Consider the following 20,805-nt stretch of genomic DNA (forward strand, 5'->3'; position numbering starts at 1 on the left):
TATTCAGGAATTATTTGCTTAAAATAAGCTCCTCTGTCTTGCTGAAAAGTTAGTTTTGTGTTATTACTAAAAACTAAACCAAAAACAAACTTTTCTGCAGTGTATTTTCAGAAAGAAAATATTGTGTTTTGAACTGAAAATTCACTTTGGCTGGTTTCATCCAGCAGTCACTCAGACGAGTTGGTCTGCAGAGGATGAGCTGACTGTTCATCGTCCAGCAGTGGGTCGCTGCTCTGGCTCACAGTGCAAGAGAGCATGGGTTGGATCGCCACCTGCAGGCGGGTCCGGTGCGCTGCAGCGTGGTGGAGGATGCCGATCACTTGGCTGGTGTTAAAAGTAAACTGTTGACTCATGATGATGGTAACAGGCCTCACCAACAGGCACAGGCTGTGTGCTTCCACTTTCTGCTGAAGCAGACATCAGACTCCTGACAGAGGAACCAAGGGCCACAGCGGTGAAGGAAAAAAAATAAAATAAAATCACGGCAGTGCTGAAGAAACTCGTCTTTTTTTGGGTTACCTGCACCCAGATAAATGTGGCTGCATTTTGTGCCAGGAAGTTCTCATCACGGTGAGAACAGAGTAGAAATAGTCAAGCTTTTGTGCTTCTGCGATGTCATAAGGTCGACTCCAGCGACGAGTCGAGGATGTCGTCATGGTGACTGTTGCTGTTGGAGTCGCTGTCGTAGCTCTGCGGGCTCGATGACGTCGCCGCTTCCTTCAGGCGCATCAGCATATTCATCTGCGACAGAAACAAAAGTCACTGGAAGAACGAGAAGAACAATGAGGAGCTGTAACTCAGAGGTGTCCAAAGTGTGGCTCGGGGGCCACATGTGGCCCTTCGGATGATCTTTCCTTGAGCCTCCAACAGCAGAGCAAGAATGAGATTAACCAGAAAGTTTTTAGAAAAAAGAAAACTGGAAATTTCTGAGTTTCAATTTTTCTAGAAAATTTCTCAATCTCAAAATTTCTGAGATTTTTTCCAGCTAACTAAGAAATTTCCATGTTTTTTTGTAGAAAATTTCTGAGATTAATTAAATTATTTGGCAGAAATTATTATTATTATTTTTTTATCTATGATGGCCGCTGTCGTAGAAAAAAGTTTCTCCTTTTTTTGGAATGGGGGCAATAAAAAAGGAATAATGGAAACATCTGTCATTTTTTATTGCATTGCGGTTGGTGTAAACTATTTGTTGCAGGTTCTACATGTCAAAACATCAGATGATTTAGCATACAGCATTGTACTGATATTAGATGATATTAGAAAATATTATTTGTACTTTTGAACCTTTTAGTATTTTCAAAAGTTTAACTTGAGTAAACTTTAAGTGCAACTTTCACTTGTAGTTGAGTGCTTTGTCCACTTTAATCTGATGTTAAACACTGTTGCTTTTGCTCACCAGTGGATCTGCGTCGCTGTCGCTTTGCGGCGGCTCTTTCCGGACTCCCTCTCTCGGTGCAGAGTAGCCGTCGAAGCCGACGTCTTCTGGGCGGAGCTGCAGCAGCGGTGGCCAGTCGCCTGGAGGTGGCGTGGATGACCAGGGGTACGAGTCGATCACCCAGGCTGCTGGATCCTCCCACGCTGCCCTGCGGCCGTACAGCTGCACGGAAAAACCAAATAGTCACAAGGAGAATCTGAGGAAAGCTTCTAAAATGGTGATTATTAGTTCAGATTGGACAATTTCAAGTAAGAAAAATCTTGAGCGCAGATTTGTAGCTCACACAGCAAAAAATAAAATCCTAAGTGTTTTTTCCTGTTACAAATGACATAATCTGCTAACAGAACTAGTACTTTTTCATCAAAACAAATTTAAAAAAACCATAGCAACTCTTGAAGGCAGTGAAAAAAACATAAGTATATTTAAATAATAACAGTAGAATCAAACAGAAACAACCAGAAAATGATTTTTCTGTAAAGATGACCCTTCCAGCTCTGCTACCTGCAGTCCTTCGCGTACGGCCTCCAGCATGTAGGGGATGATGGAGTAATTCCACAGGTCAGTGAACCAAACCCTGGATCCCTCCACGTCCATGGGGCATGACAGAAAGAGGCGGGGTCCTGCAGTCCACAGAACCAAAACATAAACACCCAGTCCTGCCTCCAATCTATTACTGCAAAAACACTGAATCTTACCAAGTATTGTTGTCTAATTCCTAGTGAAAACATATTTTTTTACTATAGTGGCCTTTATTTGAAAGTGTTAGGACAGAACAGGAGGGTAATGAGATAGAAGGAGGTAACCCTTTATTTGAAGGGGGTTGAATAAGACTGACATGACACCGTCATAAACATAAATAAGCCTTCATGAATATTTATGACTGTTGTCATAAAGTGTCATTCGGTAAATTATGACACTTTTAATACAAAGTTGACATTATTCAAAATGTCTTTGTTATGACAACTTGACATTAACCAGGAAATCATTACTGTTTAAACTTTACCTTTAATAACATAAAGTTACCTATTTTTTAAAGTGCAATCAGTAATACTTTTATAACAAATTTATATCAGTAATGATAAGTAGCTAATAAGTAGCTTTTCAGCAAGATATAGGAGCTTATTTTAGGTGGACAATTCCTTAATAATGATGAAAAACTACCAGTTCCATTGGCAGATTATTTCACTCATAACATGGGAAAATATCTTGTTATAAGTGAAATAATCTTCCACCTGAACTAGAACTTTTTCATCAATATTAATGAAACATTTATTTAAAACCAGCCCCTATATATTGCTGAAAAGTTACCTCTAAGTTCGCTTTCTTGTATTTCAAGTGTATTAACTGAAATCCTTGGTAAGGCTTTTTGTTTTGTAATGCTAACTGTGCTTCTTCTCACCGATTGTGACGTCAGAGGAGCTGTGAGTCTCTAGGAAGCGGTTCAGATGGTGCCAAACCCGCGGCACCCAGTCCATGATCTTCACCAGCTCTGCGTTTCGGGTCCGGCTGCCGATCTCCATCTCTATTAGCTTCCTCCTCAGGTAGCGACCGAGGAATCCCTTTACTGGCTCAGTGTGGTTGGCACACAGGACCCACCTTCATGGAGAACATACAGCATGAGCATTCAGTGTAAAGTGAATGTTCAGTGGAAGGAGGATCTCACTAGTAGTTTGGAAATATACCTGAAGTTATGATGAAGCTGCAGGTTTGGAGCTGAAGATGTGGCTTGGCTCATGGTGCCGATAATGTAAGGGCTGAAAGGAGCAAAAAATGTACTGATTTTACTCAACACTGCAAAAACATAAAATCCTACCAAGTATTTTTGATCTAGTTTGCAGTGCAAATATCTAAGCACAATTGAAATAAGACAAAACTAATTTATAAGTAACTTTTCATCAAAGTCCGTTATTATAGGTTAGATGAAGCTGAACTGACCAGTGCTGGTAGTTGCAGTTGAAGAGGCCATTAAAGATTTCTCCCAGAGAGCTGACGTGGTGCAGGTTGTCCAGAATGACCACCAGGGGGCTGTCTTCCCCAGAAACACTGTTGCATTGCTGTGCTAATCCTGACAGGTACTGACGAAGTTCCTTAAGAAATAACGTTTTTGTTTAAGCTCCACAGTTTGACTTCAGAGTCACCAGGAATGTTTTCTGTAATATTAACTGTCTGGGCAACTGATAAAAGCAGAAAAAATACACATCCTTTTACCTTGCTGGACTTGTGATCCACGTTGAAAGTGACGACAGCGTTCGGGGTCAGAGGTCGGCCCTCGAGGAGCAGAAGGTGTCGCGCCAGCTGATTGGCCAGGTAGGTCTTCCCGGTGCCGCTCGGCCCGGACAGGATGACCCGTCTGTGCTCCCTGAGCAGGGAGACGTAGCGCTGCAGCATCGGCTTCGGGATCAACGTGTCAAACACGAGAGAGTCGACGTTTTCACTGCTCGCACCTACACACAAACACAACATGAGCCTTTTGAATCAACAATAACATGCAAAACGTCTTCTTACAAGTGGAACTAGATAGTTTAGTCTCATCTCAAGACTGCTGAGATATTTGCATTGAAACCAGAATAAAAACACTTGGTAAGAGTTTGTGTTTTTGCAGTGTGCAGGCTGTGGTACCTTTGAGCTGGATGTTGATGGTGTTGTCTCCCACCAGGTAGCCGCAGGGCAGCAGCTCAGGCGTACTGGCCGTACTGGAGCTGCTGGGCCGATGGATTTCACCGATGTTGTAACCCTGAACGCTGTCTGTGCTCAGGCCGAGCTGGCTCACCGGGTCAACATGGGTGATGTACTCCTGCAGAAGATTAAAGGACCAGTTTGTAGATAAAAGCTAGCGGTGGCGTATTATGCTAGGATATGTTTATGGGCTGTTTTAGGGCTTCCTGTCACTTTAAATCCAACTGTTGTTGGCCAAATCTTCTTACAAGTTAGATTTGTCATATTTAAATTGTACTGATATTGCATTAGAAACTAGCCCAAAAATACTTGGATAAGATATTATGTTTTTGCAGAACATAAACATGTTTATTTACCTTAAAGAGGCGTCGGACCACTCCATCCAAAACATCCCACTTCGTTTTGCCGCTCACTCCGATGCAACCAATCAGGAAGTGGCGAGATTGACCCTCCTTAAAAACACAAGCAGCTGTCAGACTCTGAGAGGGCGACGTGCTCCGTACGCCACTCCCATCGTAACGCGGGTCTCACCTCCCCCCATTTGATCTCCTCGTCGAGGCTGACGACGATCTTTACATGTCGACCCTCCTTCCTCATCCCACCATCTCCACCTGTGTCTTCCAGCAGCATATCTGGCAGGAAGAGAAATGAAATATGGTTTTAATTTATTAGTTTAAAGGCCTGTAACACAATAAGTAAATCAATTAATCACATTATATATTAAAATGAGCGTGATCATTTCCTGTTGAACAACTATAGTTAGAATTGAAAAGCCGCCATTTTGAAAAACCCTGAGAACATTTAACACATAGTACAATGTAGTTAGTTTTCCTTCTTTTTTTTTTTTTTTTTTTTACAACAGTTCTGCCATTTTGACTTTTTTTTATGCTGAAGCTGAATAATTAAGATTTTTTTTAAATGCAATTTTGGTTGCAAAGATTCCATGATCCATTTTAATTATTATTGTTTTGTATTTTATTTTGGATATTTAAAATGTTTCATGTGGTATATTCTTTTGAAATTGAATTGCTTGTATACACAATAGAACGGTGACTTAAGTCTCAAAATTCAAATGGTTTTCTCAGAATTTTAAATTTTTCTCAGAATTGTAACTTTAATCTCAGAATTTTGTCTTTCTTTCACCTGAATTCTGACTTTAAAAAATTAAGAATCCTGATTTTAATCCCAGAATTTTTTTTCCACAATTTTGACTTTAANCTCAGAATTTTAACTTTTTTGTAAAAAAAAAAATTTAAATCAGAATTCAGACTTTTTCCTTAGAATTATGCCTTTTTTTTATATAAAAATTCTGACTTTTAAAATTTTTATTATGTGGTACTATTGCATGGAAGAGGAGTAGAGACACTTTAAGCTCAGCCTTTTGTCTTTTCTCTCAAAGTTTTTCCCAGAATTCTAACTTCAGTCAGAATTATTTTTTTTCAGAGGCTCTAATCCTCTTCCATACAACAGTACCACAAAATATGTTGGTATGTTTTCCAGGCCGTGCGTCTCACCCAGACTGGTCGACTCGCTGGTGGTGAGGTTGAGGCTGTGCTGGGACAGGCCCGCGGCGGGGCCCGCGCTCTGGCTTTGGGTGTGAGGCGGAGGAGACGCCGAGATGGACGCCTGCGATCCCGTCCTGCTGCCCTGACTCTCCAGCTTCAGGCGGTCATTCTCCGACTTCAGCTTCTCAATCTCCAGCTGTCCAAACCACAGTCAGAAAACGTTAACCGGCAGGGAAATAACGAGGTTTCAGTCTGTTGGGGTTCTGTGGATCAGCGGACCTGCATGCGGTTCATGGCCTCCCGCAGCTGGTCCAGCTGATGCGCCGAGCTGAGGGCCTCCAGGCGGATATCGGTCAGCTTCATCTCCTTTTCTCTGAGTTCACTCCGCAGCTGCATCACCGTCTCGGCCTCGCTGTCCAAACACTCCGACAATCTGCAAAAACACAAACCAGTTGAGATGATTCAGAAACTCCACCTTAACAAGGACTGCATATTTACTTAGGGGTGGGAATTGATAAGAAATGCATCAATACTGACTCCCAATATCTACCTCACTTATCAATTCACATCCAGTTATACTGAAAAAACACAACATCTTATTTTTGATCCACTTTATTTTGCACTTGAAATAAGACAAAACTAACTTAAAGGTAACTTTTCAGCAAGAAATAGGAGCTTATTGTAAATTTAAAAAACTCTTTAATGTTGATTTAAAAAGTGATATTTAAAAGTGAAATAATCTGCCAGTGGAACAAGATACTTTTTCTATTTTATAAGTTAAAATATCTTGTTCCACTGGTAGATTATTTCACTTATAAATAGTACTTTTTAAATCAATATTAAGAGTTACTGACTTAAAAGAAGCTCATATTTCTTGCTGAAAATTTACTTATAAGTCACGTTTGTTTTATTTCAAGTGTACTAAGATCTTTCCAATGGAAACTAGACAAAAATACTTTTGTGTTTTTGCAATCTAAGAAATAAACTCAACATATGCACCATGTTGTTTTCAATTAAAATGAAATTAATTGAACAATCAATCCATCAAATGAACATTTTTTAAATAGAAATGCAACTCTCTGAATGTCCACAATTTTTGTGCAGAATAATCTGCATGTTTGCCTTTTCTGGGAGGATTTTTCAAGACTTCAGGTGAGTCCAGCTGTGGAAAGCTTCAATATTTACACCAGGTGAGCACCAAACTTACAGAGTGTTGGAGTGTGTGTTCCTGAGGATGTGGCTGGAGGCCGAAGTGCCGTTGTGAGGCAGTTTGGGGGAGGACGGCAGGGAAGAGTCCGTCATTTCCTCGATGTCTGAGTGAGACGAGGCAGATTTGGGAGATTTCTTCTTGGTGAACGCTTGTTTAAAGGAGCTGCGCAGCTGTAAAAAAAATAATAAAAAAATATGGAAGGTAAGACAGCGAGGTCGAAATGTCAAAGTTAGAGGAAGGGGAAGAGGAGAACGTGGCGGGGATAATGGCTGCAGACAATTAAACAAAGGCCTGGGGAGAAAAGGAATCGCAGGTTGAAAGTCTTATGACTGACTGAGCATTTTGAAAACATTTTACAGTTTAGCTGCTGCAGATAAAGCAGTTTGAGAAACTTTGAAACATCTGCAGAAAAAGATGCTCAATTATTCACACAGTGCCAGTTACATCCATGGGCACAACTGGAAATAATGTGTAAATAAGTTCAGGTCGAAAAATATAGTAAAATCTCACGTTTAATTTGGATGTATTTTTTGTGGAGGGAAACATTTTTGTAACATCCTTACTGGTAACCATAGCAACCAACATTATTTTTACGCTTTACTTCCTTGTTTTTCTAGGAACCTTTAATTCTTCGTTTGCTTATACTTGTGCTTTGTATTTTTTATTTCTAAAAATTCCTCCAAGAAAATAATAATAAAAAAAAAATTAAAAGTTTAATTCAAAAACACAAAATCTTACCAAATTCTTTGTCTAGTTTCTGGTGGAAATATTTTAGTACTCTTGAAATAAGACAAAACAAATTCATAAGTAACTTTTCAGCAAATATACGAGCTTGATTTAAGTAAATAATTCCTTAATATTGATAAAAAAAGAACAAGTTTCACAGATTTTTTCACCTGTAACACAGGAAAAAGGTTTAAAGTAAAACAACCTTCCAGTTGAAATTGTACTTTTAAAAAAATGAATATTAATGAATTATTGACTTAAAACAAGCTCCTGTATCTTTCTGAAAAATTACATATGAGTTAGTTTTGTCTTATTTCAGGTGTACTAAGATGTTTGCACTAGAAACTAGAACAAAAATACTGGGTAAGATTTGGTGTTTGAATAAAGCTTTTCATAAAAACCTAACATACTAGAGATTCATTTTAGCCAAGTTAAGCTAAAATACGAGGCGACTGATGATAGTAAATTACTACTTCACTCAAATTTAATGTTTTGGTTTTCTACATATTCCATATTGGGATTATGTTTCTGCAAAATAAGTATAATTTGTCTCAACACTTTTTACACATCTTTACCAGCAGAACCAATAAATATATTCAGCAGGAGTGTGAACCGGGGAGCCAGCTCAAGTGTCATAAGAACCGTTCACAAGGAAGTGTTGGAGAGGAAAAACGGATCAATCGGGAAAAGAAAAGGAGTGAGGTTAGTAACCTAGAGGAGGTGCAGGGGTTAGACTGGTTTCTGTCAGCACACCGCCCTTACCTCGTAGACCTGCCGCACGAAGCGCAGCAGAGGAAGACAGGGAGACAAAACAGCACATGTTCATGCGGTTCATGTTTGTCTACGGAGGGACAAAGATTCAGCTAGAGATTCCTACAAGGTCGAAAGCCACCAATGACCTTGAAACATGGAGGCTTTCATCAGCCACTAGAGACCCCCTACCAAACGGAGCCCCTATGTGCTGAACACACCTATGAGCAACACCTGCAGCCAGGAGCCGCCGACAAAAACACACACACACACACACACACACACACACACACACACACACACACACACACACACACCCACACACCACCACACGCGAAGGGGTTCCCGTACTGTTCTACACAACAAATACTGAAAAACTAACCAAGTCTTATTTCCAATGCAAATACACCTGAAATAATGCAAAACTAACTTTTCAGCAAGATATAACGGCCTGTTTTAAGTAAACAATTCCTTAATATTGATGGAAAAGTTCTAGTTCCAGAACTGGCAGATTATTTCTCTTGGAACATTTTTCACATGTTACAAGTGAAATAATCTGCATGCGGAACTAGTACTTTTTTTTGGTATCAATATAAAGGAATTATTGACCTAAATCAAGCACCTATATGTTTCTACAATGTTTCTTGTAAGATAATTTAGTCATTTTTCCAAGTGTGCTAAGATATTTGCACTAGAAACGAGACAAACATACTTGGTACAATTTTGTGTTTTTTCAGTGTATGACCTAAAAGAGGAATACACTGCAAAAACACTAAATCTTACCAAGTATTTTAGCCTTTTTTTAGAGCAAATATCTTCGTACACTTGGAATAATAGAAAGATAAATTACAAGCAACTTTTTGCCAGATATAGGAGCTTGTTTAAAGTTAATTCCTTAAGTACACATTTCACATTCAGATTATTTCACTTTTAACATGGTAAAAATGTTCAAAGTGAAATAATCTGCCAGTGGAACTTTTACTTTTTAATAAATATTTAGGAGTTATTGCCTTAAAACAAGCCGGAAAGTTACCTGTAGTTAGTTTTGTGTTATTTCAAGTGTATTAAAATAAATGTACCAGAAACTAAATATAAATTGGTAAGATTTTATGTTTCTGCAGTGCTAAAGGTATAAAATAAAAATAAGTTGCATACATCATCATCCTGGAATTGTCCAGCGGTGCACAAAAGTGCCTTTCGATTGCAAAAAAAAAAAAAAAAAAAAAAAAAGAAAAAAAAGTTTAAGTGTTAAGTTGCTGTTTTTCTAAATGTTTGCGCCAACCATCTAGTCAACATTGATTTGGTGATTTACTTCATTTACCAATTTAAAGCATGTTTTGGACAGGAAAAGCACCAAATCAAACCTTTTAGCAGGACGTTACAAGACTACATGGAGCTACGTCCGGTGTATTCACCTTATCCCCAGAAAAAGACGGCTGAAGGAGAGAAACCCAGAAACATGTGACACCCAACAGGAAGTTCAGCAGAAAAACAATAAAAAGTCCTGAAATTCTGAATCAGTGCAGAATGAATTCATCAGATTTATAATATTTAAAGGTTTATCTCTGTAAGGATAATTTAATTGCTGATCATTTTGATACAATTCAAATATTTGTTTCTGTTTATTTTGATGATTGTTGGATTTTCATAATTTGTAACCAGGAATCAACATAAACAGAAATAACACTTGGAACGAAATAAATTTATATTAGAGACACACAAATCCGATACTGATGCTTTATTATTTATTTTACATCAGATTTATAATTCATAATTGCACTTTTTGAACCATTTGGCAGAAGGTTTGTTGCAGTTTATTTTCTTTACATATTTGACGAAGGTAGCCAACATTTTGCTTTTGTCGATTAGAGTTTATTATTTTACTCTGCATTGGCTGTTATCCCCCTAATTGCACTGATTAATTAAGTTAAATTGGTTTTTACATGTTTGACCAGGATTTAGAAGCTGTTGGTGTACTGGTGCAGAGTTATAAAATAAATGTCTAATTCATTAAATATTTAGAAATAAGAAACATTTTAAGTCAATTTGGCTCTTATTTTCTATCAGATCAGCAAGGGCCATTTTAAATAGAAAAAGAAAAATGAGAAAATTTCCACCAATTAATTTTGAGATTAATTTCAGAAATTTAAAATAAAAAAATAAAAAACTTGGAACATTCCTGAACATGAAAAGTCAAAAATTTACTAATCAGAAACTCAGATATTTTTAAGAAAAAGAAAAACTTGGAAATGTCTGAGACTGAAAAGTCAAAAAAAAAAAAACTCTGAAATTTTCTAGTAAGGACTTTGAAATTTTCATTTTTTTTCTAAAAACGTATTAATCCCAAAATTTCTGAGCTTTTGACAGAAATGGACTTTTTCCTCCAGTTGCCATTGCCCTAATATTCCGTTGTAGAAATCTGTATTGGACATCAATACAGATTTCTACAACGGAATATTAGGGCAATGGCAACTAATATGCCATTTTATAAGTGATAAAAGCGGATCTGTGCATCACTAATTTATTTATGTGTTTCACTTTGAATTACTGAAACAGATAAACTTTCCAATTACATCCTAATTTATTGAGATCCACTTGTAAATCTCCAGACTCTTACCCAGTTCTTCTTGTTCTTCTTCTTATTCTTTGCATCTGCGTCCATGTTGGATCCCACGCTGGAGTGGCTGGTGGCGCTGGCGACGCTGCTGACGCTGTCGGAGGAGTGCTGCCGCCTGATGCGCAGGTCTGGCTGCTGCTGCTGCATCGTACCGTTACTGCCAGCTGAGAAGACATGAGGGACGTTTGCATTTAAACACCTTTCAGATTAGCTCAACATTTGGGATTTTTGTTTCCAGAGAGGGATCCTCAGAAGGTGTCACTGCAGAAAGCAAGCAAGAAAACATTTTTCTAACTAAACACTTAATTTCTGATAGCTTAGTTTTCCACCTGGCTTGACGGCTGCAGATGCATTTTCATTTTTTTGCTAATTGTTACCAAATTAGGAAGAAACTATATTTGTATTTCATTTGTCCATTTTGCCTCATCATTTATCCACTCAACTGTAACGTTTTGGGGTCAGACATTATTTCATCACGCTGTGATAAACAGTTGTACACTGCAAAAACAGAAAACCTTACCAAGTAATTTTACTCTATTTTAAAGTGCAACTATCTTAGTTCACTAAAAATAAGACAAAACTAACTTACAAGTGACTCTTCGGCAAAATATATGAGCTTATCTTAAGCAAATAATTCCTTCATACTGACTTTTAAAAAGTATTGGTTCCATTTGCAGATTATTCCCCTTAAAATCCTTGTTAGAAGTAAAAATAATCTGCCAGTGGAACAAGTATTTTTTTTAATCAATATTAATGAATTATTGACTTAAAACAAGCTCCTATATTTTATTAAAAGTTACTTGAAAGTTAGTTTCTTATTTCAAAGTGTAGTAAGATATTTGCACTAAAATAGACAAAACATACAAGGTAAAATGTTCTGTTTTTGCAAGGTAGCAAGCTGACAACATGCTAAGTAATGTTAAAGCATCAAGATAAATGCAGTAAACAGATTAACAGCTCTTTCTGCAGTCCAGTTGTGCGTCTATTTGTTTACCAAAAATAATCCCTTTAAGTCACATCTGGAACCAATTAAAATACTCAAATCTAAACGTTGAGCCTAAGCGTTTTGTTTTTACCTGTCCGATCTGCTTTGGGTACAAGTTCAGGTGTGTTGATGACTCCGTTAATGGCCGCCTGAGCAACAGCGTTCTGCTTCTTCAGCAGCTCGATGGTCTTCCTCAGCTCGTTCAGCTCAGAGTCCTTCACAGAAACCAGGATTAGAAGAAGTTAAACCGGAGAAGTCATCGGCTTGGTGTGAGAGGAGGAAAAGTTTTCACCTTCTGCTCTGCAGTCAGAGTTAGACTCTTCAGCCTGATGGTCATGTTGCCCAGACTCTGTTCAAACGCTGCAACCAGGTGAGCCTGTGGAGCAAACCAACAGGTTTTAGCTCAAATTTTACCAGGAAAGTCTGGTACTCATGACTTCTGTTAAATAAAAATACACCCTTATTTATTTCAAACAGACAAGAAGTAGGAAAAAAAAAACAGAAACGAGGACAAATGGGCAACTGACATGCAGTTTTACATAATTTGTTCAAAAAGAAGCAGGTTATTCACTTAAAGAAATTCCTATATCTTATTTAAGTTAGTCTTGTCTTATTCCAAGTGTACTAAGTTATTTGCACTAGAAAGCTGTGTATATACAATAAACAGTGATTTGTGGTTCAGAAAAATAAAATCTTATTTTCCTCAAAACAGCAACATTTTTAGCTAGTTTTGATGTATACTTGGGAGATCTGTGCCACGTTATTTCCTGGCAATTTCTCCTGTTGTTTGCCCTTTGTGGAGGGATTAATGGCTAAATTATGTTGTACAAAACCAATTAGTTTCCAAATTAGTGTTTGATTTATAAAGGAATAAGGAATCAAAAGCAATCCAAATCTGAGCTGCTGAATTGGATGGGATAAGAAAATAGGGGCACAGTGGCGCTACCCGCTGTAACCTTGAGGCTGAAGCTCAAACATGATGTCAACAGAATGTAACAAAACCCAAACAATCACCAAAAAATAACATCCTGTGATAAATGACTGGCTGCTTATGATCACATTACAAAACATCAACACCAAACTGCTGAGCCTGGAGCTGACACAACTCATTTATCTAAAGTCACACTGAGTCCAAGATGTGTCCGATGGTTTTCTACTGTAACTCAATCTGACCCTCCCAGCATCACAAAATGATTCCATGAGGGTGAAATATGAATATATGTGAGGGTACAGCTAGAATAATGCAAATCTGCTTTGAGACAAGACAAACTGGAATTACTTTTGGAAAAACACAGGTAAGTGTGTTGGTTTAAAAGTGATTGTTATGCTTCCTTGAACAGGTTAAGAAAGGTTTATGAGCTAAACAAAACATGTTCAATAGATCTTTGAAGGGGTTTCTAGATAACGGGCTGGGCTTCCGGGGTTGCTAGGTAACGCGCTGGGCTTCCGGGGTTGCTAGGTAACACATTGGGCTGGCAAATTTTTGACATTACATTCCGAAGGTTTTTAAAAAGGCTCATTTTCCAGACACCAAAAAGCATTAACATACTACAGAATTGACTTGGTTGTTTTTAAGTCTTCCTCAGTTCATTCAGCTGTTTTTAGAAGCATCAGAGATTCAAGTGGAAGTACAAAAACGTGTAATATGTGAATTTAGCACCATACTTCCCCTTTAATCACACAGGGTGAACAAACTCCTCCTCTAGATTTGATCCTGTGCCGACTGATTTGCGTGTCCACGTTTGTTTGTTTTTTGCAGCAGAAGCTTAATTTTTCTGCCTCAGGGGCATCAAGGTGTGCTCAGATAATTCATCAGTCTGACACACCGTTAAATATTTCAATACTATTTTGTCTCTCTCTGCATCTCTCCTGCTCGTATGGAGGCGTCACTTACTGTAAAATCTTTGCTTTAAATCTACCGGCTGTGTGCCGGGACTTGAGTACCTGCTGTTTTCCAACAATCTTCCTTCCATATCTTTAATCCAGAGGAGAGCTGCACTCTAGGAGCCGATTACCAGCAGAGCGTGGCAAGACTTGTGCAACAGCGGCAGCAGGCAGGCAGAAACGTTCGTGTCAAGAGATGCTTTAAGAGATTCTCTGATGGCTCTGCCAGTAGTCAAATTATACCTTTTGAGGGTAAAGAACACTGTGCCATCTTTCTGTAAGGGATTAGTAAGTACTTGTGTTTCAGTGCGTGATGGAGGCAAATTTTCTCTACTTAGAAGACAAAGTCTGAAAAGAGGTGGATTTGTATTTAAAAATAAGCTACAAATAACAAACAAAAGGAAATTCAGATACAAGGATTTAGTTCGGTAAATCCTTTAGAAGAGTACATTTGGCCTTTTTCTATTTCAGTTTTGTACTTAAATTTACAGTTTAAAACATCTGTTTTAGTATTTTGTAATGTGTCTACTAAAAATCTAGCAAATATAAAGAAGGCAAACTTATTGATTACAGGGAGAGTCACTTTTAAAATCCGGGCTCATCTCGTACAGGTGTGTGATATAGGTTTTCCAGTGCGTGTTGATGTTCTTGTTCACTTACATTGGCGCTCAGCTGTGTCGTGAGGGCGGAAACCTTTTCCTGGGAGGCATCCAGCTCCCGGCGAAGTTTTCGGATCTGCGGGGTCAAGACAAAAACATCAAAAACGCAACCAGACGCATAATGAGGAAAACACTGCAGCCACAAACAGGGGAGGATCCCTGATCTGAACAATTTGTTCTGAGTTCACTGCAAAAACACAAAGTCTTACCAAGTAATTACAGCCTAGTTTCTATTCCAAATATCTTAGTGCGCTTGAAAAAAGAAAAACTAACTTATAAGTAACTTTTCAGCAAGATATAGGAGCTATTTTAAGTCAATAACTCCTTAATATCGATGTAAACGTACTAGCTTTGATGAGACATTTTTCCCATATTTGAAACAATCGGCCAGTGGAGCTTGTTCTTCTGTGTTTTGCAGTGTACAGGTGTTCAGTGGGTTAAGAAGGTCAGTCACAACGTGGCTACATGTGTAACTGGATACAACTGTGAAAACATGCCCATGTTCCAACAAGTCCAGCTAGTGAACGCAGAAAATTAAAGAGGCTGTGAGTGCTGTGGGCGTGCTGATGCTTACCTCCGACTGAGACTTCTCCTCGTTCTGAAAAACAAACACCAGAAGAAGAGAAAACCATTAGAGTCTTCAACCTGCCGCGGGTCAGACCGCACATTTCCTGACTCCCGTTTGATTTATTAGCTCCTTGGAGACGAGCTTTATAAACTGTGGAGCGTATTGTCTGGTGTAATATGTCTGGGAAGCAGAGATATCCTCCTGAAGGCATTTCACCGTGTGTGCCGAGTCTCATTGTCAAAATGGAACAATAGCTAAAAAAAAGAAATAGGTGGTAAATAGACATACAGAGCACAGAAAACAAACGCTAGCTCGCACGAACGCAACACGCCCTGATGCTGGTCACCAAAACACTGAAACATGCAACACCCACATTTACATATAAACACGGCTGCACCTGAACTTGTATTTATAGATGATAACAACGGGTTATCATCTATATCAAATTTAGCTGCTGTTTGCAGCTAAATTTAAGGTGAATTTGACTTTTTTTTCTCTTCTGCTGAAACAACCCACTGCAGCAGCTTTCCTAACATTAGCACATCTGGACGGTGGCATGTGGTTTACAGAGAGACTCAAAAACACGCGCAGGCACACAACCAGCTGATCCTAGAAACGCAAACACAGAAGTTTGTCCTGGAGACGCAGAGAAAACACAGAAACAGCTCTCTAATGCAAAAATAGCAACGCACAAAGATCTTATTTCAATTAGCCTTTATGTTCACAAAATGATGTGATTCTAACCTACACTGCAAAAAACCTAAATCTTACCAACTATTTTTGGTCTACTTTCCAGAGCAAATATCTTATTACACCTGAAATAAGACAAGCTTATACGTATCTTCTCAGTAAGATATGGGAGCTTGTTTTAAGTAAATAACACCTTAATATCGATATAGTTCCACTGTATCTTGTTTCAAATACATTAAGATATTTTCTCTGTGTTATAATTGAAATAACCTGCCAATTGAACTTTTTTATCAATTTTAAGGAATTTATTACTTAAAACAAGCTCTTACATCTGAATTAAAAGTTACATGTAAGTTAGTTTTGTCTTATTTCAGGTGCTCTAAGATATTTGCAGTAGAAACAACACAAAAATACTGGGTGAGATTTTGTGTTTTTGCAGTGCAACCACCTGATCCTAGAAACACACAGTGGTTTGTCCTGAAACGACTCACTGTAACAAAAACTTCACCACTCGGTTCTACCAGAAACAGATTACAGCACATAAATCTTACTTCAAAGAGACTTTAGAGCCAGAAAATAACCCGCCTCTGACTCACGCTCCATAAAATCAGAAACCGGAACACTCTGCTCCTGTTTCCTACCGTTTGCTGCCAAACCGGGACCGATCCCGTCAGAGATAGAGTCGCCATCATTTTGGCTCCGTTCTGATTTCCAGCCTGTAACTTTCAGGCTCTGAGGGTCAAAGCCAGTCTGAGAGGTTCTGAGCTACACCTGCTCAGGTGAGCGAACAGAGACAGGAGGAGGAGGAGCTTCACTTTCTGTGTGCACATGTGGGCTGTTCCCTGCTGTGCCTACGATTAAACCTTTTCCTTTCAGGATGTGTGAGTCACATATCTGTTTGAGCTGACTGATAAACTTTAATATTTAAATGAATTGAAGCGATTTCCACATGAATAACTGCAAAAATAATTTCTACTTTGGCAATTTTTGGGTTCAACAGGGTATTACAGCCACACTAAGACAATAAAAATAATAAGATTACGGGAATAAAGTAATTATATATCAACAATAAAGTTGTACTCTTATAACAATAAATTTATAAAATTAAAACAATAAACTTGTATGAGTTGGAATATTAACAGAATAAAGTTATAATGTTACAAGAATAAATAATTATGTTAAAATTATGTTAAAACTTATTTTTGTAATATTTTGACTTTATTCTCACGTTATCATGACTTTATTTTTGTACGACTATTCTTGTAATATTATGATTTTCTTCTCGTAATTTAATTTTTTTATTTTTTATTAACGCCGTAAGAAAGCTGCTGGATGTAAAATTACGTTCAGCTCTGATGGCACTGAAGTCCAGAGTAAAGTTAGTAGAAGTAAAAAGTAAAATATATGTGACAGGGAGAATCGTTGCCTTTAGGAACATAAAAATATGAGGAAATTTCACACCAGTTCTGAAGCGTAAACTCACCGTGGAGTAAATGGACGAAGTGCTGGACACCAAAGACAGAGATGAGCCATGAACTGCAGAAACAGAAACAAAAAGAAAAGGTTTCACTGTTTGGCCGTGACTGCATGGCAGAAACAGAAATACCGCTCAGATTCAGATTCATTTTAAAAAGACTTCTTCAGGACACCGCAACATAATGAAGTGGGATTTATATCACTAAACTGCACATAGAGACTTTATTTAATCATATTTTTTAATTTATTGCTACTTATTTATGTGATTGTAAAAAAAAGTGTGAAAAATAAAAAAATATATTTTAGTGAATTTTTGATTTAATGACAACGATAAATCAAAATCATTATAATAACCAGCATTTTTTCAAAAAACAAATGTCAGATTTGTCTTATTTCAAGTCCACTAAGGTATCTGCACTAGAAACTGGACTAAGATGTTGTGTTTTTGCAGGGTGGGGTTATAATTGGTGGGCAGGAAGTTGGGCCCCTAAATCAAATTCAGCTCAAAGCCCCAGACAACCTTGGGTCGGCTCTGCTGTGATTACAACCAGACCTCCCACAGTCTCCCCACACAAACTTCCCAGTCTTCCCAGTTCTGTCCAGGCGGAGTTTAATTCCTGACTATAAAGATAAAACTCCTCCACATTACAGCCCAACCATGGCGAAACTAATGACAAGCTGAACTTTACCGCAGTGACTCAGCGGCTAATCACACATGTAGGGAAAACAGGGCCGCTACTGTTCCCTGTCTGGAAGCAGATTAGAAGGGATCAGCAATGTGATGTCAGAAACCACGGCGAGAGGTCGGCCCGATCCGCAAAAGAACCTTTTGTTCTGTTAGATAGGAGTTTACAGAAGATTCACTCTTATCTCTGTTTGGTCTAGACGGGAAGGTGTGCAGTCAGCCACACGAAAGCAGAACATTTAGTTTTCACTGACAGACAAAACAATCAGGCTGTACAGCTTTATTACCAAGTTAGCCACAAATGTGTCTTTTTTTTAAGTGGAATGGCTGTTTTGGTTTTTTTAATTAAATGAAAACTGAGTCAAACTTTATTGCAAATGTATGGACAAATTGCTAATATCGAATTCAAGATAATAGCATCTCAAGCTTGACTTTGTCTCTCTGTGTCGACTACTCAATGTGTCAAGAAAACACCAACAGTTTGTTTTTGTCTCAAGGTAACGAGATCTTCAGCTCATTTTGTTGTGATAACAGTTTTATGGTGTTATTATAACTCAGGATAATGAGACTTTATCCTTGCTTTGTTGTTGTTTCTGTTCAGCCGCACATATCTCTTAAAGTTAATCATTATGCAATGGGATATACAAAACACATTCATGGCATTTTTTGCACAAAAATCATACTTAGATAATGAGATTTTAATCTGCTCAGTTCTGCCTATTTTGAAATGTTTTATGGCCTCCTGTCCCATTAAATCAAAATAAGCTGCTGCTGGCCACGCCCCCCGACTCACCATTTATGCTCGTGTATGAAAATGGCTGCAAACACTTGTCTTTTCAAGCAGACATCGTACAGTAAATACGGCAGTAAAACCAGCTGACCAAACGTGCTGAAGCTCTGCTTGGGTTGCTAGGTAACGGGCTGGATTCCGCTGGGGTTGCTAAGTAACGGGCCGTATTCCGCTGGGGTTGCTAGGCAATAGGCTGGGTTCCGCTGGGATTACTAGGTGAAGGGTCATGCCTGCTGATTTGTGACGTTACATTAGGGAGATCTTTGAAATGGATAATTTTCCAGAGACAAAAAAACATCAACTTATTGCTGAAAACCATCTAAGTGGGTTTTTTAAGTGCTTGGACTGTGTTTAGAAGAAGTAGAAACTCAAATGGAAGTACAAAGATTAAAACGTTGAATTTAGCATGTAAGTTGTAAAAGTTTGATTTCAGACTTTGATATTTAACCAAACTTGAAAAAATTTCAGCGTTATTTTATATTTCAAGTCTTTCAACCCTCTAATAAACCAGCAGATTTAAAAGCAGTTCTTGGACTGGCGGAAAACTGCAGTCATGTTTCATCATCTCCTGTTATTTCAAACAAATACTTTTTAATCCATCCATTCATCCACACTGAGCCTAACCCTGCAGCCAGTGGGTGAGAGGTAAGGTACAGATGAAACATCATTGTTGCGCTGATTTTTTGAAAGATGTTGGTGGTTAGAAACTCAGACTTTTACTAGGCGGTTATTTCCATCAAGAAGAGCTGGTTTAGTTAGTTTGGGGACTGGGAGAGGTGTTTGTTTTTCATACATCCCACTGGGAGAAAGCCTCAGGGCAGACCCAGGACTCACCAGAAAGATTATATCTTTTGGTTGGTTTGGGAATGACCCTCGTTCTGCAACAAGAGGTGGAGCAAGTGGCTAAGGAAAGAACTGTCCTTATCCCTAAAACTGTCAAAATAACAAAAACTGAGAAAACATTTTCATTAACTGAAATTAAAAAAAACGGTAACCACCTGAAACTATATAAACTATGTGCTTATAAAACTAATTAAACACAAAGTGTTTGTACGATCAGCTGTCAGTAAATTACAGTTCTCCATAATCCTGGTGGCATTTATGCTAGTCCGCAAAGTGGCAACAGTAACAGTTGGGAGAAAAAGCAGTCAGTTCGTTGTTCAACAATAAATGAATTAGCTAATAGAAAATGGTTTCTTCTGTTGGGTATTTATTACCCATTAGATGTAAACATAATCACAATACACTGTGAATTCTGCAACATTAACCAAAGTATAAACAAAACCAAAACTACTGCTACAGTATAAATAATATAAATAATTGAAACTAGCAAATACTTTTAAACCTTCCTGAATATAAAAACCTGCAAAACTGAGAATCTTCACGTTTCATATGAAAAGTCCACGTTTGGTTTGAGACAATAAAACATTTTCTGAAACATTTTTTGAAAACGTGCATACAGTGGTGCTTTTGATATGGGCAACTGCCCAGGGCGGCATCAAAAATGGCCTGTGTGGAGGACGGGGGGACAATCAAGATCTAGAAAATATATCTTGTCAGTTGTTCATTGAGCAGGTTTGCTACTACTTTTATGGATGTGCAGTGGAGTACGTTTTCCCTTTAAAGCATCTGTGTGCATATTCATATTTCGAGCTTACAAAGTTATTCTTAGTGATTAATCGGGATTAAGCTTATTAAATTTTCTAATCGATTTGCAGAAGTAAAATTTTTCCATATTTTCAGGGCCTTGAATTGTACCAGTAATGACTTAAGTAGTCACCAATAATTTTCCTTTTTAAAATCGTCTTTCACTCGAATAAAATAAAAAAAAAATCCCCAACTCCAAGCTCAGACAAGCGACCTCGAAGCTGTAAACTATAATTTAAAACAGTAAATTTATGTCTTGATTCTCCTTTAAGCTGAAAAAATATTTGCAAACATAAATATGAGCAGGGGGGATTCAGTTTGGTGTGGATGAGATGACAAAGTGCGGTGTTGCTGCTCTCGTTAAGCACAACAAAGTGTTTCAGGGATGATGCGTCTTTTGAGTCTGGAGGGAAACTCTACCCCTCAGAAACATGGACATGCACACAAGCTGCATGTCACAGCAGAGACGACAACCAAGACAAAGAGTGAAAGTGGGAGG

At 38.2% G+C, this 20,805-nt stretch overlaps 1 protein-coding gene across 11 annotated transcripts in view; it reads right to left on the reverse strand.

The window, feature by feature from the left end:
• Positions 1-505: 505 nt before the first annotated feature.
• The window catches only part of nav2a (neuron navigator 2a), a 119,871-nt gene continuing 99,571 nt past the window's right edge, over positions 506-20,805 (reverse strand). For 7 of the 11 annotated variants that reach the window (XM_015042645.1, XM_015042647.1, XM_015042646.1 and 4 more), the window contains 20 exons: positions 17,192-17,244; positions 15,025-15,048; positions 14,452-14,526; positions 12,200-12,283; positions 11,999-12,122; positions 10,923-11,086; positions 8,318-8,326; positions 6,827-6,999; positions 5,899-6,052; positions 5,629-5,815; positions 4,646-4,746; positions 4,471-4,566; positions 4,058-4,232; positions 3,647-3,882; positions 3,374-3,525; positions 3,121-3,192; positions 2,838-3,034; positions 1,940-2,058; positions 1,400-1,600; positions 506-741 (listed from right to left, as the gene is read on the reverse strand). In XM_015042645.1, coding sequence (XP_014898131.1) covers positions 616-741; positions 1,400-1,600; positions 1,940-2,058; positions 2,838-3,034; positions 3,121-3,192; positions 3,374-3,525; positions 3,647-3,882; positions 4,058-4,232; positions 4,471-4,566; positions 4,646-4,746; positions 5,629-5,815; positions 5,899-6,052; positions 6,827-6,999; positions 8,318-8,326; positions 10,923-11,086; positions 11,999-12,122; positions 12,200-12,283; positions 14,452-14,526; positions 15,025-15,048; positions 17,192-17,244 — 2,522 coding nt within the window. In that variant the 3' untranslated portion in view covers positions 506-615. The remainder of the gene's footprint in view (positions 742-1,399; positions 1,601-1,939; positions 2,059-2,837; positions 3,035-3,120; positions 3,193-3,373; positions 3,526-3,646; positions 3,883-4,057; positions 4,233-4,470; positions 4,567-4,645; positions 4,747-5,628; positions 5,816-5,898; positions 6,053-6,826; positions 7,000-8,317; positions 8,327-10,922; positions 11,087-11,998; positions 12,123-12,199; positions 12,284-14,451; positions 14,527-15,024; positions 15,049-17,191; positions 17,245-20,805) is intronic. The other 4 variants (XM_015042651.1, XM_015042652.1, XM_015042653.1 and 1 more) reach the window with 1 other exon arrangement.

This window comes from Poecilia latipinna, unplaced genomic scaffold, assembly GCF_001443285.1.
Source record: "Poecilia latipinna isolate Pla-1442-1.1 unplaced genomic scaffold, P_latipinna-1.0 Scaffold598, whole genome shotgun sequence".
NCBI classification, from domain to species: Eukaryota; Metazoa; Chordata; class Actinopteri; order Cyprinodontiformes; family Poeciliidae; genus Poecilia; species Poecilia latipinna.